We start from the raw sequence: 23,023 nt of genomic DNA, 5'->3' as shown, positions 1-23,023 counted from the left end.
ACACCCTCATGGCCCTCTCAGCCCCTCGGATGCCAGCCACAGCCCTCTCAGTGCAACTCCTTGACTGTTTAGGCCTGCTGTGGGGATGCCTCCCTCAGTGCTGTTCCTAGGAAGTTCTCACTGGCATGTGGGACCTCACACTGGAGGTCTGGAAGTAGATCCCTAGGGAGGGGGCAGTGGTGAGGGTGGGGACCATACTAAATAGAGCACATGGGCTGAAGATAAACATTTTATTTGAAGGTATTCTTCAAGGCACGCGGAGAGCTCCCATCATGCACCTCTCTGGGACTGTTCTCCCAACCCAAAGAAAATGCAAGTAGGGGCCAGGTAAGAGGCCCGTGAGGGGCACCTGGAAGCCAACTGACAGATGTAGTCTGAGAGCAATGGAGAAAGTGGGAAGGTAGGGCTGGGGTGGGGGCAGCACAGACCTCAGCTCATCCAAACTGGCCTATACCCAAAGTGTTAAACTCCTGGCTCCATCGGAGTATCAGCTCCTCGCTCTTAGCCGTGCTTAGCACGTTGTACTTCTCATTCAGCATACACTTCATGCGGGACATCTACAAAGACATGGTGTGCACGCAAGTGCGAGGTGAGGAGGTTCAGGACCAAGGGCAAGTGGGAGCGGGCAGAAAGGGATGCAGGTGGAGGAGGCCCACACTCAGAGAGGAAGCCCCTTACCCTAGACTACCTAACGCATAAGGCTGGGAGAGTGGACTGAAACTCAGTATCCAGTTTTCAGGCCAACTGAGGCTCTCCCTCTGGGTCTTCAGGGCCCATCCTCTTATCTGTCCCTGCCATCCCTACCCATTCCTGCCTGAGAGGGCCTGGCTCACCCCAAGGCTAGGAAGAGAAGGCACCGTGTGGTGCCTCTGCCTCAGAAATGTTGACAGAGAACTGTTTCCACAGCCTAGCTTCTGGAAGAGAAGGGCTCGGAACAGGCCCTCCCAGGGGCACTAAGGGGCTGCTGGGAGGTGAGGACAGGGTCAGCGACTCACCTCTCTGTTCTGGTTCCTTAACAGGCACTGCTGGCTTTTGAAGGAACAGTAGTTTGGGTACTGGACATAGTTTGTGTCACAAATCTACACCAGGAGAGCCAGGGAAAGAGAGCATCAAAATCCTGACAGGACACTAGTGTCTAGCTGAAGGGTAACGGCAGCCTGGCCTGGGTGGGACAGGGCTCTAGAGAAGCGAGCCCTGCAGAGCTGGGGGCCACCCCACTGTGCTTCCTTTCCCTCCATTCACTTTCCATCATGGATTCCTGGGAAACAGTCAGGAGGCAAGGGACCCAGGAGGGCCTGTCCTATTGGTCAGCTTACTGGGATGCAGAGGAAGGTGCATAAGGGTCCAGTATATGAATGGCCAAGGGCTTGCTTAGCACACGAAGGCACTTGGTGCCATCCCCATAAACACACAGACACAGACAGACAGACAGACAAACAGACAAACATATACACAGACATACACACAGACACACACATATAGACACAGACAAATGCACACAGACATACAGAAACACACACACACACAGAGGTGGGGGTGGGGAGACAGAGAGGAACAGAGTATAGGACATATAAGAAGGTGACCCAGCTAGTGGTCCAATTATCAGGAAGCCTGTTGGGGATGAGTGAGGGGGAGGGGCAGGAGGATCTCTGACGTGTGACAGTAGACAATCACTCCCTTGTGGACTCTGCCTACTGTGCAACTGTGGAGTGGGCTTGGGGACTAGCTCTCAGCAACAGTAGATGATTGGCTACTCAGAGGAGGCAGTTTGGGGGTGAGGGGAAATGTGCTGATATTATCGGTCAGGGAAAGCACTGGACTCGTTCAGGCTGAGCTAGAGAGGCAGGTTCCACGGGGCTGGGCAGTGGTGGTTGCAGCAGTCAGTTGGACTGGAGTGGGCAATGATTTGAGCAAAGCCAACCAGCAAATGACTAGCAAGGATGCAGCTAGAACCTTCGTCTCCATCTCTTGCTCCCCCCCCCCCACGGGAGTTTTCTCACTGGGCTGCGTTCCTACTGCTGTGTTGACTGTGACCCTGCTTTCCTGGGGGAAGGGTATGAGGTGCTCTGTTGAATGGCAGGCCGGGATCCCAAGCCCGGGCTATGTAGAACAAGTACCTAGAAAGAAGTGGGGATGGCTGAGGGGGCTAAGGTTGAAGAAGAGGGTCTGACCTTCGTGGGGAGATCCCCATCCTGGAAGCTAAGGAACTCAGCCTTGAGCCAATTGGAGACTCGGTCATCTTCACAGCCTTTCATGGCGAGCCGGTTACACCAGAACTCCGAGCTGAGCCCTCCGTACATTTCCAGCCCAGCAAATCGACCATTATCTGGGATCCTTGCCTATGGAACAGAGACCTGAGTGAGAGGCGAAGGCCTCTCCAACCCCAGGCCTCCTCCCTTCCCACAGCCCCTGCAGCTGGCCCCACCCACTGCAGGCTTTCCCCGCTGTGGTACCTGGTTGCCAGTGGATATGCTCTGGGCAGAGAGCAAGGGGCTGATGAAGGGTATCTTGTGGGTAGCGTCGCAATGCTGGCGCAGCACGCTGGCCTCACTGTGGCACTGCTCTAGCTTCAGGGAGCAGAATGCACAGAGGGGACAGGCAGCCGTGTGTCGCCGTCCAAGATTGTCACACACCTGGGACAGGAGTTTGAGCGAGAGGCTGAGTCTTGGCAGGCTATCGTTTCCCTTGCGTCAGACCTCCAGAGCATACTGCATGAGGTTTGATATTCTCGCCCTAAGACTTAGGCTTCCCCCCACTCTCCTCCTTCCTAAGACTTCCTTGGGGACCTCCTCTCAGCTCATTCTGGATGGTTATTCAGCTCCTAGGCAATCTTCATCTACGGGGGCACCTATATATTTATTACCAGCTTTGATTTCTTCCCCAAGTCCAAATTCTCCTCACCAAGTAACCCACAGGCAATCTAACATGGGGGGAAAGTAATCGTCGTTGTTTAAGCAACCTGAAAAGGATTAATTCTCCTCTCTACTCCATTAATGACAGTGCTAATGATATTTGCAGAGGTGACAGTGCTGACCAGCAGTCAGGAGCATCATAAAATTGATACCTATCTGAGCTACTTTGCCAGACACTGCCTAAAAAGATAAGCAGTCAGGGACTTAGCCTGTTGAACAGCAGAGCAGGAGGATCAGGAACTCAGAATCCTCACGCTCTGGGCCAGCTAGGCCTACAGAGATCCTTTAGAAAACAAACAAATGCCCTTTAATCCCAGCACTTGGGAGGCAGAGACAGGCGGATTTCTGAGTTCGAGGCCAGCCTGGTCTACAGAGTGAGTTCCAGGACAGCCAGGGCTATACAGAGAAACCCTGTCTCCAAAAAGAAACAAACAAACAAAACAAAACAAAACAAAACAAAACAAAAACACAGCCAGGCATGGTGGCACACGTCTTTAATCCAAGAACCCTGGGGGCACAGGCAAGTGGATCTCTGAGTTCCAGGCCAGCCTGGTTTATGTGGTGAGACACTGTGTCACAGTCAGACACCGAAAACCAATACCGTTCGTTAAAGTTCCCCAAAGTGCTATCAGATAACTTTGGCACTTACTCAGGAGAGGGAGGTTTCATGTGGTTAAGAACATTGCTCAGGGCTGGAGAGATGGCTCAGTGGTTAAGAGCACTGACTGCTCTTCCAGAGGTCCTGAGTTCAATTCCCAGCAACCACATGGTGGCTCACAACCATCTGTAGTGGCATCTGATGCCCTCTTCTGGTGTGTCTGAAAAGAGTGACAGTGTACTCATAAAATAAATAAATAAACTTTTTTTTTTTTTAAAAAAAGAACATTGCTCAAAGTTGGACATGGATCCAGGTCTTTCTATCTCTCAAAGTCCTCCTCCACCAAATGCCCAGCTCCAAACCCGCAGTTCCTGTAAGCTCTGTCACAGAGTGGGGTTATATCCATCTCTTGGCTGAGTGCTGGGGGTTCCTCAGCACAACCAGAAAGATCTAGCCAAACATGCTTTCAGGGGAGCCCACCATCCCCCAAAGTACAGCCTGAAACAAGGCACGGGCTCCTTTGCAACCCATGCTTTACCCAGAAGCAGCAGGCAAGGAAGACAACAACATGACCCCGAGCCCAAACCGTATCGATTTACCGTTTCCCGAAACACTAAATGGGCATTCCAGCTGCCCCATTAGTACGCTATCTTTTTGACTCTGTCTTCTGCTACTACGTGCTCAGTAAAAGTGGACTCTGTTCCCTCATCCAACCATACCACCCTGAGTCTCTATGACCTCTGATCATACATGTTTCTAAAATACTCTACCACACCCTTTTATAATGTTGCTGACTCCGCATTAGCCTCCTGCACCAGGCTCAAGCCCCTTCCAGCCAGATAATACGTTCATCTGAGCCCTTCATGAACTTTCAGTTCTTGCTTGCTGCAGTGCCTTTGTGTACACAATTCTCTGTGCCAAGAACCTTCTGCTGGGCCCCTTCTTTTGCCTTGTTCACTCCCTTCAGGTCTCAGTTTAAACTCCAGTTCCCCTAAGAACATTCTCTGGTTATTGCAATCATGGAGAACAGCCTGTTTGGATGCTTTCTTAGAACTCTCGTTCTCCCTTCCACAGTGCCGATCTCCTCACAATGCCCAGGTCTGCCAGTTGTAGCACCAGGTATCAAAGCCAAGTACCTCGAATATGCAAGCACTCTCCCGTGGAGCACACCCTGGCCTTGCACACTCTCCCTCGGAGCACACCCCAGCTTTCCTTTTCCTTCTCTTTCTCCCTAACTAGTTTCCAGGAGAGCAAACATGGAATCTACTGTTAGCATCCCAAGCGTCTAGCAGATAGCTGGTACCCTATCAATGTTTGTCAGAGAAACAGGTGAATGCATGGGAAGATTGGCACTCAGTGGTTGTTTGCTAAATTGTACTGTAAAACCAGGGCATGTATGTGGCAGTGTGTACTGCACACTCGACTTCTAATTAGTACCAACACTGAGAGGATCACTTGCACCTAGGAGCTTCAAATCTGCCCATGCAGCAGAGACCTTGGTTCAGACAATGACAATGACAACAAGGGAACACCTAAAAGTATATCTCGAAGCTGGCGATTGTGGTGACACTTTAATCCCAGCACTCAGGGAAGCAGAGGCAGGCCTGGTGTATAGAGTTCCAGGTCAGCCAAGGCTACACAAGGAAACTGTCTCAAAAAAAAAAAAATCCCAAAAAGGAATATCTTTGTGGAAATAGACTTGCTAAGTGTGGGAGAAATGTTGGAACTGGAATCTTTTTACAGACCCCTCCAAGTGCTGTGGTTGTCTTGATTGCCAACTAGATCGCATCTAGAATCAACTAAAGGGAAAGACAACAGGCCATTCCTGTGAGGAACTTCCTTGATCAGCTTATTTCAAGCCGGAAGACCCGTCCTAAATATCAGATGGTAGCGCAGATGAAAGGGAGACAGGAAAAGGAAGCTGTTTCTTTGCCTGCTTGCTTCACTCGTGCGGGCAAGTCTATCCACTCTGCTGCTGTCAATGCTGCATCCCCTCACTGATATTAGAACCCACTTCTTTGAGCTTCCAACACGGACTGAAGACCAGCTGCTCCCCAGAAACCCTCCATGCTCCAGTACCTGGTTGGGACAGCTGAGACAGTGTGGCTCACGGACTCAACAACTGTATGGTTGGACTACCCAATCTAATAAACCTTCACTCTCAAATCTGTTCATCTAGAGAACCCTGGTACAGATTATGGCACTGGTCTCTCGGGTGACAGCTACTGGCCTCGTGGTAGGTGGCACTGGGGAAGTACAGTGTGCTTTCCTTACCTATGGATTTTCTTGTCTTGCTTTATCACCCATAGACTTACAGAAATGCCTTATCCACCATCATGGTATTCCATCAACTCCTAATCAAGGAACTTGTCACTTCTCAGCCCAGCAAGTGGCCAGTGGACCTGCACTCATGGAGTTCACTGGTCTCACCATGTCTCCCACCACTCTGGAGCAGCTGGCTTGATCAAACAGGGAAATGGACTTTTTTCCTTTTGAAATTCTGTGTATACGAGTGTTCTGTGTGCATGTATGTCTCTCTGTCAACCACATGTGTGCCTGGTGCTCTTGGAGGCCAGAAGACGGTGTAGGATCCCCTCATCTTCCTCATGGAGTGGAACTGGAGTTGCAGATGGTTATGAACCACCGAATGGGTGTTTAGAATTAAACCCGGGTCCTTTGGAAGGGCAGCCGGTACTCTTAACCTGGATCTGTTTTTTTAAAGACAGTAACAGGATCAATCAGATGGCAGTAGCTGAGAGGGCTGGGGTAGTGTTTTCCAGAAGACTGTATGTGTTCTGAATCAAACTCCAATATACCTCCAGTATTTTTTTTTTTATAGCCAGAATTCATAGTCCAGAACTGAAGGAGTGGGAATGAGGGTGGAACCCCTTGCTATCACCTCTGTGACATCCTAGGAACAGATGTTTATCCTGTTCCTTGGACTTCACACTTGGCTAGCCTAGAAGTTCCACTAGGGCCAGCACCCTTTCCAGGGAGTCACAGTAAACATTCCACTTAATTGGAAGCTAAGACCTCCTCTTGGCCACTTTGGGCTCATGATACAAGTCACCGGGCTAAGAAAGGGATAACTGTTAGGAAGGTGACTGATCCGACTACCAAGGGAAAACTTCACAATGGAGTTAAGATTATGTCTGGATGGCAGAGATCCTCTAGGGCAGTGGTTCCCAACCTTCCTGATGTCGTGACCCTTTAACACAGTTCCTCGTGTTGTGGTGACCCTCAACCATAAAATTATTTTCATTGCTACTTCATAATGATAATTTTGCTATTTATGAATCATAATGTAAATATCTGATATGCAGGATATAATATGCTACCCCCAGAGGGGTCACAACCCACAGATTGGGAAGCACTGCTTTAGGGCATCTCTCAGTGTTACCATGACTTGTGATTAATGTCAGTGGGGAACTACAACCTAATCCAGGCAGGATGACAAAGGGTCCAGACACTTCAGGGATAAAGGAATGAATTACCCTCTCTGTGAGGAAAGCCAAGGCCTTCCTAGGTGCTTCCTGAGGGGAGGAAATACAGGATGAACAGAAGGTAAAATCAGCAATGGCCTCGTGACCAGTCACAGAAATGAGGATCATGCCTGACTCGAGTGCTCCTGACCTAGTTTGTTAAAAACATGTTTGCGCAGACACACATACATTAAGCAGATATCTGTGTTTTCTTTCCTCTATTTCTTTATTATGTAATGTAACATCCATTGAGATACTATCAGTGTTTAAGTGTTGTAAGTATATATTATCATATGTAAATTATGGGACACAGAAAGACTAAGCGTTCCTCAAGGCATTTTGCCACCTCTTCTTAAATAGTGTTTAGTTATATGTGGGGCAGTTGTTATCACGTGTAGGCAGAGTTATAATCTTGTCATTGTTTTCATCTGGAAATGAAACACAACATAAAGAGCTATGGTTGGATGTCAACTGACAAGGGGAGAATGTCTGATGGTTAATCTTGTCAACTTGACTGGATTTGAAACTGACTAAAAATAAGCCACTGGGATCTCCTGTGAGAGATTTTTCTTGACCAGATTATTTGAAGGGGAGACTGATCCTAATGCGGGCAGCACATTTCAGTAGTGCCCCAGATCAAAGGGAGATAGAAGAAGGAAGCTTTGCTTTTTGCCTGCTTGCCTTCACGCTTGCTGCCAAGTCCGTCTATCATGCTGGTGTGGCATTCCTTCACTGACATGAGAACCGGCTTCTTTGGCTTCCAGTGTAGACTGAAGACCAGCAGCTCTCCAGGAATCCTCAGTCTTTCAGTGCCAGATTGGGACTGCTGGGCTATCCAGCCCCATAGATTAAACAACTACCAGATTGGTCAACCTCTCCAGCCATTGTTGGACCATATTGACTGTATCATGTAAGCAAATCTAATAAATATTCAATCAGTTCTGTTTTTCTAGGTATATCCTAATATAAGCGGTTTCCGTTATATATTGATTTTTGGTACTGGGGATTGAACATAGGGTCTTCTGTGTGCTAGGCAAGTGCTCTACCACTGAGCTTCATCCTCAGCCCTCTGTTTACTTTTTTTTTTTTGTATGTGGGTTTCCCTAAGTTGACCTCATTCTGCTGCCCATTCCAGAGTGAACTCCTTTGCTTCAGCCCCACAAGGAGCTGGGACTACAGTTCACATCACCAAACTCAACAGGAATGGATTCTAGGAACCTTTTGGAAAGAAACAGAGATGAGTCTAAGGCACAGCTAGGTACTGAAGGTGCTCAAGAGGATTCAAGGGATGGCTTACAGCCTAACAATGAATTTGAAGAGCTGACGGGTGCATTCTAGACCAGACTGGCTTTCAGACTAGGTCTTAAGCCTTCCTCTACAATAGACGTCCTTCCAAGGAACTTCAACTCGGTCTCATGCTTTCCTCGCCCAGCCCCTCACCCACGGCTCACACAGTGCCAGGCCCATGGGATGTCCATTAACTAGCATGCTGGACATACCGAATCCCCGAAGCCAAGGATCTCCTCCTCCATGTAGCTCCAGGCCTTGGCTGTGGGAGTCATGGTGCAGGTATTCTCCATAATGGAATAGCATAGCACCATCAGGGTCTCCGTGTGGGGCAGCTGCTGGAGGCTGCAAGAAGACAGTACAGACTGGTGGGGATGGGCTAGAGGGCTGGGGCAGAAAACCACATCCACTCTTCCCCTCCGCTGAGCACTTGGTCTTGGTCATATGCACTATTCAGTATGCTTGGCAGAGGGTCTCTACCCTGGAGCCTGAGAGGACCTTGGACCAACTGCCTACTTTTCCAAGAGGAACTGAAGTCAAAAATGGAAAAACAGTGACTGGAGAGATGGCTCAGTGGTTAGGAGCAAGTGTTGCTCTTCCAGAAGACCCAAGTTTGGTCCCCAGCACCTACTCTTGCAGCTCACAACCACTCATTTTTTGTAGACCCAGGGGATCCGACGCCCTCTTGTGGCCTCCTTGGACTCCTGCACACATGTACCTACACACACATACACACACACACTCAGTCATACACGCATACACCTAAGTAAAATTAATATTAAAGAACAACAACAACAACAAGATGAAGAAGTAACTTTCTGAAGGCTTTAGTGCTAATCAAGGCCAGCAAGCAGACCAGAACCCAGGGTGAGGCTTAGAACAAGGATGGGCACGGAACAGGAGGGGCTCGCCATGGCTAGCTGTGCTTGAAGGCTCAGCAGATGTGAGTGGGTCTGGAGACCAGAGCTGGTAAGTGGGCTTCGCATTTCCAAAGAAGGCAGCAGGGATGGCAGGGCCCATGAAGAAGTCACAGTTTCCTGTACCTGCCCGTGCTTTGGCTTCTCCAGGAGTCATCGTACAGTTCGTTCATTTCATCCATTTCCTGGGCGGACCGTATGAGCTCCTGGATATTCTCCATCATCAACGGAGCAGACTCCACCTCTCGGACCCGGGGAGTGAAGAAGGAGGGGTTGGAAGACAGCGACTTGGATTGAAACTTGGGCTCCGAGTCTGACTGCAGACTGGATGCTGACTCCAGAGCCTCCTCTGTCCCCTGCCCCTCTTCCTGCTTTGCTTCCTCCTCCTCTTCTTCCTCTTCTTCCTGCTCTTCTTGCTCCTGTGTTTCTTCTAGCTTATGTTCTTGGATCTGCTCCTGCCTGTGCTGCTCCTGGCCTGGCCTCTGACTACTGGGTTGCTCCTTGCCCCCCAGGGACAGGGATGACTGGAGCAGTTCCTCCACGTTGTTGTTGAGCCTCTCCGGCCAAGGCTGGAAAGCCTGGTGTTCTGTGGCTGCAGCAAGGTTTAGGAGGGACCAGGAGAGAGAAGAGAAAGAAGGGATGAGACTCCCATCCCCTGGAGAAAGCACATTTATATATTCAGCTGTGAAGGGACAGGCCCGGGATGCTCTGTAGCTGGGAGGTAGACAGAAGGATCAGGACTTCAAGTCCAACCAGCTCAGCTACATACTGGGCCTGAGGCAATGTTAACACAAGCTTTCTGTCTGTTTGTTTTGTTTGTTTGTATTGTTTGGATCAAGAAATTGGGGCTGGGGAGACAGCTCGGTGGGTAAAGTACTTGTCAAGTGTGGAGGTCTGAGTTCAGCTCTTAATATAAAAGCTGGGTATGGTAATGTGTTTATAATCTCACTTGGGAGGTGGAGGCAGGCTGCTGCTGAGGGGTCACTGGCTCACCAGTGAGTTCTAGCTTGCTTGCTTTCTTTTTTCTTTCTTTCTTTCTTTCTTTTTTTTTTTTTGAGACAAGGTCTTGGCTAGTCTAGAATTCAGAATTCCCTCTGCTTCCTGGGTGCTAGGACTAACAGCCCGTGTCATCACTCTCAGCAGCTCTGAGTTTATTTTTTTCTTTCCTTTTTTATGTCCTTTTTTTTTTTTTTTTGTATGTGAGTACACTGTCACTGTCTTCAGACACAGCAGAAACCAGAAAAGAGCCTTGGATCCCATTACAGATGCTTGTGAGCCACCATATGGTTCCTGGGAATTGAACTAAGGACCTCTGGAAGAGAAGTCAGCGCTCCTAACTGGTGAGTCCTATCTCTCTAGTCCCATGTCTACCTTTTTATTTTTTGGATATGTTTATCTTTATTTTATGTGCATTGCTGTTTTGCCTGCATGTATGTTCATTGCTGTTTTGCCTGCATGTATGTTTGTGTGAGGGTGTTCAATCATCTGTAACTGTCACAGACAGCTGTGAGCTGCCATGTGGTTGCTGGGAATTGAACCCCTGTCCTCTGGAAGAGTGGTCAGTGCTTTTAATCATTGAGCCATCTCTCCAGCCCAGCTCCAAGTTTATTGAAAGACCCAGTCTCAAAAAATAAGGTAGACTAAGCTGGGCATAGAGGTATATGCATTTAATACTAGCACTCTGGAGAAAGAGGCAGATCTTTGTACATTCTAGATAGTGAGTTCATAGGCCATAGTGATAGCCTAGCCTAGCAGTAGGCCAGCTAGGACTTGATAGTCATGCCCCGTCTCAAAATAAATAAATATCGTAACTGAGGAAAACACCCCGTGTTGACCTCTGATCTCCACATACATACATGTATACATACACGCACATACACATGCACAAACAAACATACACACTGAACACATTATGTACAAACAAGGACGTTGTTATAACATATGCTGGTGGTATGTGTCACCTTCTTTACAAGGGTACCTGTTCCCTAACTCCTAAAGCAAATGCTACCTTTTATCATCTCACCGAGAGAATACCATGTATTCTAAAGAACTAGCAACTCACACCTTCTATTAGAATGTGGGGGATCTAGGAATCAAACCCAGAGCCTCATGTATAGAATGCATGCATAGAACAGAAGTACACGTTCTACCATTGAGCTATACTCCCAAATACTCTCCAAAATGAAGATATCAACTTACAAACGGCCCAGAGGGCTTTTATTTTTATTTTCGTTTTACGTATATGGGTGTTTTGCCTGAATAGATACCAGCGCACCACTTCATGCAGTGCCTGTGGAAGCCAGAAGGGGACGTTGGATCTCCCAGGACTGGAGCTGCAGACTGTTTTGTGCTGCCAAGCCAGGGCTGGGGACTGCGGTCCCCACTCTGGGAGGTCTCACCTGTGGCATGGGACACCATGGGGGTGGTCATGGAAGTGGGAAGCACTTCTGCTGAGGACTCCGCCTCCTTGAGAGTGTTGGGGGATAGGATGGACACTGGCTGGGAGCACCGGACCCTCTGCAAGGAAAGAAGGAAAATGGAATGCTTTTCCCAAAGAGCAGCCACGCCTGCCCCAGCAGCCGCCTCAGTTCCCACCGTTCCTGTGCAGGGAGGAAGGAACTCAGTGTGTGTCTCCCCACCCCTTCATCCCCCACCACCATTTCCTAAGAAATGGCATTCGTTTAAGCCACCTGCCGGCCTTCATCCAGCTAACTTGAATAAAAAGCATGGACCCTTTGGAGGCAATGGAAGAGCATAGCGACTGCCTTTTTCCATCTCTCTTCTTTTCTTCACTCATAGTAATGAGGGCTCAGCCAGAATGAACACCCAGGGTGAAACTATGCTCATCTCGGCCAACTGACAGGGAGCGTGCACTAAAATGACTAGCTTCCTCAACTTCCTACCCCCACAGTGCTCCCCTGGCCCTGGATCGGCAGAGCCAACCTTTCTCACCTTGGCATAGTAGACATGGTTGGAGCAACGATACTGAGTGAACTGGCAGAAGGACTCAAACCAGGAAGCATATGGCAGGTCAGAGCAGACAGCACCTGAGGAAGGACAGCGCCCATGGAGAGGCTGGTTACAGGAAGGCCAGGGCTGAGTCAAGGTCTACCAAGAATAAGAACAGGTTCTGGGGTGAGCCACCAGCTATCTCCTTCTCCTGACTCTCAAATGAGCTCGAAGCTTTTGCCCCGAGCCTAGGTGACCTCAGGGTGCCTAGGTTTTCCCACTGGTTCTGGCCCTCACCATCTGGTACCAATCCGTGGTTTTCATATTGATCCAACTGGACTAGAGTCGGGTTCCGGCAGCCGTGGGTTGCACGGAGGCGGCAGGTGGTCTCTGCCTTCCAGGTTGGGGTCAGCAGGGCGAAGAAGCGTTCATATTCAGTGGATGAGAGAGGGCTGCCTGGAGTGGAGGGTGGAGGTTCCTCAGCTGAAAGAGGTGTTTCAGGCAGGAGCAGCACTGCAGGGTAGGGGAACAGGCAAGAGTGGACCTTAACCCACAATGCACTTCGGGTCCTGTGGCCAGACCCAGACTTGAAGTAAACCTCCCCACCCCCGTCAATGAACTAAGAACTGGTGTGTGTGTGTGTGTGTGTGTGTGTGTGTGTGTGTCTTGGGTGATGCCTGACTAGTGGAAGGCTTCTAGGGAAAACAGATAAAAGACCAACCTCGCCCAAGCTTGTATCAGGTCCAACTCAACCACCCGGAGACAGCTGTCTCAGAACCCATAAGAAAGGAGCTCAGTGGGCAGGGTCCTTCAGGAGCATAAGGGAGCCCTAGGAAAGATCCACCCATGGTTTCAGACCACAGCAGCTTCCAACCGGCCAAGCGTAGCCTCTCACCTTCCAGAAGCATCAGAAGAAAGCCAGCAGCTAGTTTCATCATGGCCTGGGAAGATCCACCTGCGTTTTCACAACAAAGCGACCTCCAACGGGCCAAGCCTCGGAGAGCGTGGGTCTCGGGCTGCTAGCACGAAGGCAGGAGGCGCGGCTGCTACGTCACAAAAGGTGAGGGCGGGGCCAGTTCACGAGGTTTACTCCTCTAAGCTGCACCAGTAGCCGGCCGAGGACCGAAGTCAGAAGCCACAGGCTACAGCAGCCCTTCCCGTCGTCTTCAACAGCGTAGGACCTCTATTGCCCGGTACCACTTTCTTCAAATTTATTTTTGTGCTGCTGGGAAATGAACCTAAGATTCCTACCACAGAGCTGTAACCCCGGGTCTGCGTGCTACTTCTTGCCACTTAGCCCCTAGACCCAGGAGGTGTGTACTAGCTATCACCCTTCTTCAGATAAAGATGGCGGGCTTCGTGAAGCAATGTCCGCGGTTGTATGGAGACCTGGCTGTTGAGTGTAGGCAGCACTGTGGCAACAGAGCTGTTATGTCTGAAATGAAGGCAGGGCCGGGGAGGAACTAGAGACGACATCTCTTAGGTAGGAAACGGGCCCAAAGTTAAAATGAACGCAGGGCTGACCAAGGCAAACAGACAGGTAAGGGTGGTCCAAGGGATACTGTTCCAGGCGGGAGGCGACCAACACAACTCACTGGGAGATGGGAAGAAAGTACCTGTTTTGTATCTATTTGTATTTAAAAGGGAAAAGCAAGCTAATACTATCACAGCACACACGTATAAAGCAAATACATGATTTATTGGAATTGGTTTAAAGGTGTTTCATGGAGAGCATATGCGTAATTACAAAGTTCTGAGTCCCCCGATGCAAGGCACCCCTCCAGGTGGAGAAGCTGTGGATACCACAGGACAAGGCCCATTTTGGGTTTTTATGTCTTGTCCTATTTCTGGCAAGCCATCCTCCTGCCTCTTATCCAATCCAGAGGATGCAAAAAGAATGCTTACCACATATACGTAAACACTCTCTACAATAAACACAGCAGGCTAGCATGGATAGCTTTTATTTACCTACCCCAACTCCTTTTACATGTGAGTAACCTGTGGTCCACCTTGCCCCACTCCCATTCAAAGTCAGCATAAATCCCCGGGCCATCGAGGTTGGGGTAACCACTCAACTAGGTCACAGTCCAAATGACCTAGAAGATCCCTCCCCAGGGAGAAAAGGAAGAGCTCAGAGAAGGCAGTCTGTCCTACTGAGCTCCCATGGGGGAAGGATTGAGGAGACTGGGAGAGTGCCCTGCCCCACTGCCCCAGTCCTTAAGTCAAAGCAAGGGGAATGAAGAGGACCCTCCCTCTGAATACAGCACCAACCTCACCACGGAGGCAAAAGGACAGTGAGTAGGGTTACTTCCCTCTGTGGGAGAGGTGGAAGAGAGCACATACCATCAGTGGCTGTGGTACCCTCCCTTACTGAGGTTTGGATGCAGCCTCAGCACCAAGTGGGGAGAAGGGAGAAGGGATGACAGTACCGCACTGTCCACATCTCCCTGGACCCTCGTCCCCAGCACAGGCATTCCTCTCTCTTCACTAGCCCGGGTCAGGGGGAGTCAGAAGAAGTCTGATGGAATCCAGGGAAACCTACTTCTTCTTCCGTTCTTGGGAGCAGCGTGGGCAAAACCTAAAACCCAACACGGAAGAGAGAAGAGTAAGGCAAGCAGAAGTAAGAGAAGCCTGTGTGTTCGCTCTCACACTGGACGTTGGGACAGCCCAGCCAGCGCCTGCCACAGCTGTCACTCACCATTTCCCTCGAGGCTTGGTTGTCAGCCCCACACAGGCAAAGTGGAACCACTCGATGGAACACTGGAAAAGGAAGATGGAACACAGTCATCAGGGAGGGACCTAAGTAGGGTAGAGGGAAGGGCCACCGGAAGACTCCTGAGAGGTACCCTTTATTCCAGTTTAGGAACTTTCTGAAGTCCCAAGCAACCCAGTCCGACCACCATCCCATTCTGCATCCCTCTCTTCAACCAAGTCACCCCCCCCTTTATCACTGCCCTCATGCCCCTCAGAGCTCCTCCCCCAGCCTGAGGCAAATGGTTCTCACATCTGGGTTGTCACAGCCGATCATCTCTCCGTAGGAAACCTGGTGACAAAGGCAGTATGTGGGTTCGTTGGGATCCACAGGCATGTCCAACACATCAGAGGGGTGGACACTGCCAAACGTCACTGAGGGCATCCCATACTCAGGACTTCTGCATGCCAAGAGGAAGACAAATGTCATCTGCATGAAGGGAGGCTACAACCTTCACTCCGAGGTGACAGAAGATCGTGGTGAGGCAAATGATGTGTGGTGGCTTCTCCACCCAGCAGACACCACAGTGACAGGAGTTACTGGCACAGAAGACAGGGAAAGTGGCAAGAGGCAGGGCTGACTGGGAGGTGGGTGTCCTCCGGCATACTCACGTGCGCACAAGTTTTAACTTCTTCTGGGCAGCCTTGGGGGCTTCTTCATCTGAGTTTTTCCCTTTGGAACGGGCACGGGCAGCTTTTTTCTCCTTTTGGGTCCGGCCTTCTAGGAAGAAAGGGTAAGCCGGAAGGCAGGGACAGAAAGATGGGTTAAGTTGTCTGTTCCTGATCCAGGCAGTGCTGCTCCCTCACAGCTGGAGTTGGCCTCTTCTCCCTCTGACTCTTCGCCCTCAGCTCACAGCCCCGCCCCCCTCCTCACTCTTTTTGCCTTTGCTGGAAGAGCTGTCATAGTCACTTGACTCGATCTGTTTTTCCTTCAGATCAGCCTCAAAACGGGCCAGGTCTGTGTCCAGTCGCCGGATGTGTTTGTCCACCTGTGGGGGAAGGAAGGGAAGAGGTCCAAGGCTGGGTCTGATGAAAGAAAACAGCTAAAGTAGACGGATGACTCTCCCAGACCCCAAACAGATCCCCACGCAGCTGAAGGAGGGTCTAGGAGCCTGAGGACTAGATGGGGTAGGTGGGACGCCATGGACAAGGCCGTACCATCTCGTAGGTCTGCATGGCCAGCTGCACCTTGTCGTCACCAAACTCCTTGCACTTGCCATAGGCTTCCTGGATCTGTCTGAGAAGGGCCAACTTTTCCTCGGAGCTCAGGCTGCGGGCGCTACTCATGTACTCAGTGGCCAACTTGTCGATTTCAGCCTTGAGGTCTACAACAGAGACAGGCCTGGGTCACAACGGCCCCTGGTGGCTAGATGAAACAGACTTCTTCCTCTTGTTCCTTGGACCTTTTCCATTGGCCATCAAAACCTTCCAAATGAACCGAACTGAACATTCACCGGTACTATGCCTCGTAGTCAGGAAATGGAACATGCTCAAATTATTTGGGCCTTTTTTGGTTTGTTTTGAGACAGTGTCAGTATGTAGCTTAGCCTGGCCTTGAACTTGGGATATCCTCCAGCCTTAGATTTCCTAACACTGGGATTATAAGCATGCCTGGCTGAGTCTGTCTTAAAGTACCTTCAAGGTACAGAACACATGGCTGCCATGGTTAGAACTGAGTCTACACCAAAGGTACTGTGGGATTCTCTGCACGCAAGTTAACATGAAGTGCACTTCTGACGATGTTTCAAGATGCTTCTCTGCACGGCTTGCTTGCTGCTTGCCTCCTGAGTTTAGTTCCAAAGGCCATCTTCTCTGTTAATAGCACCTCCAAACAGCCCTGCCCTGACTCCTACAAACTAGGCTGTGTCACTCATGGGGGTGCTGGCCTCCAGGTCTCTCGCTCTTTTGAGATAGGGTCTTGCCCAGGTTGGCCTTGAATTTATGATACTCCTGCCTCTGCAGCCAGAGTGCAGGGTCTGAAATCTTAACATTAGGTCCTAATTCCTTCAAGGAATGCTGCTTCTCCATCCTTCCGGTTCACCCTACTTTTTTCTTTCCATTTTCTGAGTACCAAGTTTCACTCTGTAGCTCAAGATGTCTTAGAACTTACTATATAGTCCAGGCTGACCTCAAACAGAAGCAAATCCTCCTGCCTCAGCTCCCTGAATGATGAGGTTACAGGTGTGAGCCACCACATCCAGTTTGTTCATTTTACATTTCTCATCGCTTGTAACTTGCTCACAATTCTTGTCCTTTTCTTTTTCTGTTTGTTTGTTCACCTTAGATATTGCTCAAAACACCTTAATACTAGGGGCTGGTGATGTCCCAGAATACTGACTTGAAGATCTCTACCCCCTAACGTTATGTAGGGGTCATAAAATGACAATGGAAAGAGGCAAAAGGTCAACTGTTACCCAGCGCAGCACCAGGGAGTGGGAGCATCTGGGAATATGCTATGCCCATACATCACTGCATCCCAGGCCTTTAGAAGAAATGGGAAAAGTATACAATTCTGTAATTTCCAGCTGGACTCTGTACAGAGAATCAAGAGATACAATGGCATTGCAAAGAAATCCAACTGACTTAACCATCTCGCAGACGGGCAGATGTCCAGGGTGTTAGGTGATATCCATGAAGACACTTAGGCAGAGCAACTTAAGTCATGGCTTCATATCCTAGCCTGTTACTTCTTTGAATAGGGCTATATAGGATGGAATGTGAGACTTATATATCCTTTGGTAGGTATGAGGACACCTTCAAAACGAACCTTAAATCAGGAGCAGAGTAACCTGAGCACTGCAGTGCAGCCTTCCTTGGGCTCCCAGTGGATACCTCAGTAGAGCCGAATCAACTCCGCATTCAAGGACTGAGAGGACATCTAACGTGTCCGAGTTGACTGAGCTTGCTTGCTTGCTTTTTCTTTTCTTTTGAGAAAAAAAATCTCATGTAGCCAAGGCAGACCTCAAACTCTGGGTACGTACCCAAGGATGACCTCAGAATTTTTTTCCTCCCCAACAACAGGGTCCCACTATGTAGCCCTTGCTGGCCTGAAACTCAGTATGTAGACCAGACTGGCCTCAAACTCACCAAGATCTACCTGCCTCTGCTACCATGCCCTGCTCTTTCTTTTTACTAGCTTCTCAGCAAGTTCCAGCAGCCAACCATGCAGCTGTATGTAGTCGCAAGTGCTGTGTATTTGAGGAGAGCAAACACTGCAAGGAAGTATAACTTGTGCTTCTCACGCAGAAGCAACAGACAAAACCAGGAGAAGTGTCAAAGCTTGGTATCTTCAATTCTTGAGGAAGAAGGTACAAAAATCATAACACCTCTGAACCTTATTTATTTTGTGCGTAATTTGTATGTGTGTGGATAAATGTGTACAATGACTCACTCGTTGTCACAGAACCAATTTCCGGGAGGTTTTCTCCTTCTACTGTGTGGGTCCTGGGGATCAAACTTAGGTCATCGGGCCTGGTAGCAAACACCTTTACCCACTGAACTGTTTTGCCAGCTCAGCATCACTGAATTCTTGAAGCATCGTCTCAGTACTTCATTTGATGTGGAAAAGTAGGAAAGAGGATGGCCATTATCTTCTTTTAAGAACTCTCAAGTCAGGCTGGAGAGACGGCTCATTGGTTAAGAGCACTAGCTGTTCTTGCATAGGACTTGGGTTTGGATTCCAGTACCCACGTGGTGCCTCGCAACCATCTTTAGCTCCAGATCCAGGAGATCTGATACTGTCTGCTGGTCTCTTTGCATACCAGGCACACACATGATACACAGATATACATATAGGCAGAACACTCATACATACGTATGTACATTCATACATACATGTACACACACCCCCCAAATAAGTCACAGTTCACCCAAAGGTATGGTTGCAGAAAAACACATGGATCAACAAAAGCCTGTTATTCTGTACATACCCTCTGTCCTTTGGTCTAGGTCCCTCATGAGCTGAAAGTTTCTCTGTAATTCAAATGGGAGGTTTTCAATACCTGGGAAGAGACAGAAACAGTTACTGGACTACATGGGAGTCTCGGCAAGTGCTCTACCACTGAGCTACACCTCAGCCTGCTGCAGCTGACTTTTTAATTAGCCTTTTTCTTTATTACTTCTGTGAGGCTGCGGACGGAACCCAGGGCTTTGAGTATGCTAGGCAAGCGTGCTCCCACTGATCTACATCCCTACCCCGACAGCACCTCTGAAAATGAAGTTCAAGCTGGAAACAGCAGTAGGAGGCAGGGGGATTATGAACTCACATCAGTCTCAGCCACACAGGGAGTTTGAAGCCACCTAGTTACATAAGATATTGGTTTAAAAGGCAAAACAAAGAACAGAAAAATAGACACAAGTGAAGTTCAGGGGCTGGAGAGATGCTCAGAGGACAGGAGTACTGGCTGCTCTGCCAGAGGACTAGGGTTTGGTTCCCTGCACCTATACTGAGTGGCTTACAAGTACCTGTAACTCCAGTTCTGGGGGATCCAATGTTTCTGAGTTATAAGGAGACATGCATACACACACAGGGACAACATTCCCCTGGATGCATAGTTAATCAAAAATTAATTAAAATATGTTTCTAAAGTGTAATTCAATATTTAAAAAAATGAAGTATGGTTCAGTCTTCCCTTCATTTGAAATTGAGTGTTTGTGTGTGTGTATGAAAGGGTCTCTGTAGCCCAGGCTGGCCTCAAACTTGCTTTGTAGCCAAGAATGACCAACAATGAATTTCTGATTCTTCTCTCTCTCTTTTTTTTTTGGGGGGGGGTATTTTTCGAGACAGGGTTTCTCTGTGTAGCTCAGGCTGTCCTGGAACTCACTCTGTAGACCAGGCTAGCCTTGAACTCAGAAATCCACCTGTCTCTGCCTCCCAAGTGCTGGGATTAAAGGCATGTGCCACCACCACCCGGCTCTGATTCTTCTCAAGTGTTGGGTCCTAATAGTGTCAATATGCCAGCTGTATATAGCATTGGTGATCAAACCTAGGGTGTCCTGCATGCCTGGTAGGCATTCTATCAATGAAGCTACATGCACAGCCCTGAAATGAGGGATTAATCTGTGGACTGGACTTTCCCTGATTCCGACAAATGCCTTACATAGATAGGCTGTCAGGATAATCTAGCTAGTATTTTTATTACTTATCAAACCATAACTAAATAATTAATAGTTACTTTGGGTTTGTCTCCTTAACCTTCCAGGACAGACATATGCCTGGATCAATTTTAGATTTCCCTCATGTTTAGAACTGCCTTGTTTACAGAAAATATCAAGTAAATAACTGAATAAATGCATTACTAGTTAAGCTCCACAAAAGCAAAATCTCTTTACACAGCTTAACCGCAGATTTTCCTCTTTAGTGGTGAAGACTGAATTTCAATCCCAGGGGCTTTCCTCTGTTAGGCGAGTGCTCTAATGTCATCTCCTAAATAAATATAAAGACAAGGTCTCATTATGTAGCCCTGGCTGGCCTAGATCTCACTGTATAATACCAGGCTGGTCTCTAACTCACAAAGATCTTTCCAAGTGCTGGGATTAAAGGCATGTGCTACCCAAACTTGTGTTTAGGTGAGTCTAACTCAAATGTAAAAAATGTTTCTACTAAACAAGGCTTAGTGCTTATAATCACTAGCACTGGGGAGAAGGAAGGAGGTCCTGGAGGTCAATGTCGTTGTCAGCTAAGTATCCAGTTCAAGGTCAACCTGGGATATAGCAGACACTAAAAAACAAAAAAAAAAAAACCAAAACAAGGTGCTTCTACTACTTGAACCTAAGTCTGTTAACACCAGTTCACTAGGAATACTAGTAACGAACAGATTACCAAATCAAAATGACTCATCTTTTGTCTGACGCAGTTGGTATTATCTTCTCTTTCAAGTAACTTAGCTCCTCCTAGCATTGCCAATACTAGATCAGAGGCCTTCTTGTAATGGCAGCATTGACATCTTGTCCTTTAAATGCTGTTTGCTCAAGCTCACTGTCTTTTACTGTCTCTGTGGCTTTTCCTTAAATAATCTGTCAGATGTTAAGCCTATTTCTAAGGCAAAGATTAAATGCATTGTTATTACTCCTGAATCTCCTACACTGCTGATGATAGTTTATTTTCCAAGCAGCATTCACCTTGGATTTTCCTTCTCCCTCAATCACATAGTCAATCAATCTTGCCATGTTTAATATCTAAAATTTTCTGTCATTCTCTAAGACTAGGTCTGTCTGCACTTCTGGCTTGGATTGCTACCATTATCTGATCAGTTACCTTCTTTTATTAAAATCAATACTCTATTTTAATATGCAAATACCTTAGTTTGGCATAGAAGTCTGCCTAATATGTCCCCAGCCTATTTCTCACTTCCCAGTCTCTTCACTCACTCTCTCTCACACACACACACACACACACACACACACACACACACACACACGGGGGGGGGGGGGGGGGGAGAAAAAGAGAGGGTGGAAGAGACAGACTCTTCATTTTTTGAGAACTGGATTTTGCTCATAAGTAAAGCATTTCAGCGATCAACTCAGTGGCCGCTCTATTCCACCCAGCAAGTTTAACGAGAAGCCACTTTTGAGACATACATGACTAAAGGAATTAGGCCAAATATCTGCAGCTGTTCCAAATGGCAGTGAGTAAATAACGACCCTGCACAACTTAAAGAAAAATCTACTCTCAAGAACTGAGTCAGCAAATACTTTTCCTGCTACCCCTAACCCTTTTAAACCCAGCTCTGATCCCAGGGAGAAGCCCTTCCCTCGCCCATACCTTGAGCGAGGCCTCTATTCCCACTGCCCCGCCCCCTCCCTCTTCACCCTCAAATAGATCCTCCCACGGAACCCTTTCCCCACTGTGATCTTCAGGCTACCTGAACCTCGGAGTCATATAGTCTGTCAACCTGGACCCTCTACACCACTCTATGACCCATGACCCCCTTCTCCAGTCGGGTCTTACTGTCCAGATAATGTTCCAAATACATCCCAGCAGCCATCTTGAAGCAAAACAAAGCAACTTCCGATCCTCCCCGGAAGTGACTGAAACACGACAGGCGCTGTAACCATTCTAGGATTACAGCCTTTCCGTATCTGAAAGAACTTCCGCCCTTACTAAACTATAGCCCCCGGATACATCCGCCCGGCACTGACCGTTTTTACGCGCCTATTCACGATCACCTACAGCGAGGCCGCTTAACCTGGCTTCCGCCCTTAATAAAGCGCCAGTATGTTTCTGCGACAGATATGACGTCACGTGAAGTCGCCATTTTGCATTCTCTAGCAAACTTTTTTCCCTCCCAAAACAGGAATATTTGGTATATGGGGGGAATCTGTTCTGACTAGTTATATTCTGTAAATAACTACTTTCAACAAATAGGATATCGAGCTGCTTTGTTTTACTTATTATGAATTTGGCCATCAAAGTCCCAGCTTAAGCAGAATAGTCTCAGAAGCAGATGCTTTCTTCAGAAGTAGTCAGGCTTTGGAAATTTAACCCTTTGCATCTCTCATCACTCTTTTTTTTACAAGCTTCTTTGTGCAACCCTCCCTGTCCTCAAACTCAGAGACCTACCTGCCTCTGCCTCACAAATGCTGGGATTAAAGGCATGCGCTATGGAGATCCATGTTTATGTTTTGTTTTGAACAAGTATTACCATGATCTGAAAAGACTGGGTCATCAAGGTGTATGATAGACGTCAGCCTTCACCCTAGTCAAAAGTATCACCCCTTGTACAAATCCAAGAGCCTGGCAGGTTGCTGCTATTTTAGGGAAGCTGGTAGATTCTTGCAAATAGGTGTCACCTCAACTTTCGCAGTAGTTACACCACATAACATTAAGATAAAATTTTAGCTCCCTTAGCCCAAATATTGTAAAGAAGGGCACGATAAAAGCCCAAGTTTACTACTCAGATGCTAAAGCAGGGCAGCAGGAGGTGGACTCCATTCTAATATAAGAGCATGCTGTTGGATAACTGACTCTGCCCACTTTTTTCTATACAATGAGAGTAACAGTAGACAACATTATCATTGAGCCAAAGTGGAAATGGATATTCACCCACAAAGGAGGTGCTGATTCCAATCCTTGGGATGAGAAGAGGGTGGTCAAACCCTCCATAGTCGGTTGAGAGGAAACTGTAC

At 48.3% G+C, this 23,023-nt stretch overlaps 2 protein-coding genes across 7 annotated transcripts; both read right to left on the bottom strand.

The window, feature by feature from the left end:
* Nucleotides 1-216: 216 nt before the first annotated feature.
* On the bottom strand, nucleotides 217-13,711 carry Acrbp (acrosin binding protein). 2 transcript variants are annotated; one of them, XM_028754367.1, is made up of 10 exons: nucleotides 13,041-13,711; nucleotides 12,443-12,658; nucleotides 12,149-12,243; nucleotides 11,596-11,713; nucleotides 9,323-9,788; nucleotides 8,492-8,624; nucleotides 2,454-2,633; nucleotides 2,172-2,339; nucleotides 996-1,079; nucleotides 217-557 (listed from the first exon to the last, which is right to left on the bottom strand). In XM_028754367.1, the coding sequence occupies exons 1-10, from the start codon at nucleotides 13,081-13,083 to the stop codon at nucleotides 435-437; spliced, it is 1,626 nt and encodes a 541-aa protein (XP_028610200.1). In that variant the 5' UTR covers nucleotides 13,084-13,711; the 3' UTR covers nucleotides 217-434. The 2 variants fall into 2 exon arrangements, with proteins under 2 accessions (XP_028610200.1, XP_028610201.1); XM_028754368.1 differs by lacking the exon at nucleotides 13,041-13,711 and adding an exon at nucleotides 12,867-13,032 and having other exon boundaries at nucleotides 12,149-12,304.
* A 114-nt stretch (nucleotides 13,712-13,825) lies between these two features.
* Ing4 (inhibitor of growth family member 4) lies at nucleotides 13,826-21,917 on the bottom strand. 5 transcript variants are annotated; one of them, XM_028754369.1, is made up of 8 exons: nucleotides 21,846-21,917; nucleotides 18,826-18,897; nucleotides 16,055-16,221; nucleotides 15,771-15,885; nucleotides 15,509-15,617; nucleotides 15,150-15,297; nucleotides 14,844-14,905; nucleotides 13,826-14,723 (listed from the first exon to the last, which is right to left on the bottom strand). In XM_028754369.1, exons 1-8 carry the CDS (start codon nucleotides 21,880-21,882, stop codon nucleotides 14,684-14,686), a joined length of 750 nt encoding a protein of 249 aa, XP_028610202.1. In that variant the 5' UTR covers nucleotides 21,883-21,917; the 3' UTR covers nucleotides 13,826-14,683. The 5 variants fall into 5 exon arrangements, with proteins under 5 accessions (XP_028610202.1, XP_028610204.1, XP_028610203.1 ...); XM_028754371.1 differs by having other exon boundaries at nucleotides 15,509-15,614; nucleotides 15,780-15,885; XM_028754370.1 differs by having other exon boundaries at nucleotides 15,509-15,614; nucleotides 21,846-21,908.
* Nucleotides 21,918-23,023: the final 1,106 nt, after the last annotated feature.

The sequence above is a fragment of the Grammomys surdaster genome, unplaced genomic scaffold (assembly GCF_004785775.1).
Source record: "Grammomys surdaster isolate TR1022 unplaced genomic scaffold, NIH_TR_1.0 126013, whole genome shotgun sequence".
Taxonomy (NCBI): domain Eukaryota; kingdom Metazoa; phylum Chordata; class Mammalia; order Rodentia; family Muridae; genus Grammomys; species Grammomys surdaster.
This window is presented reverse-complemented; position numbering and strand designations above follow the sequence as displayed.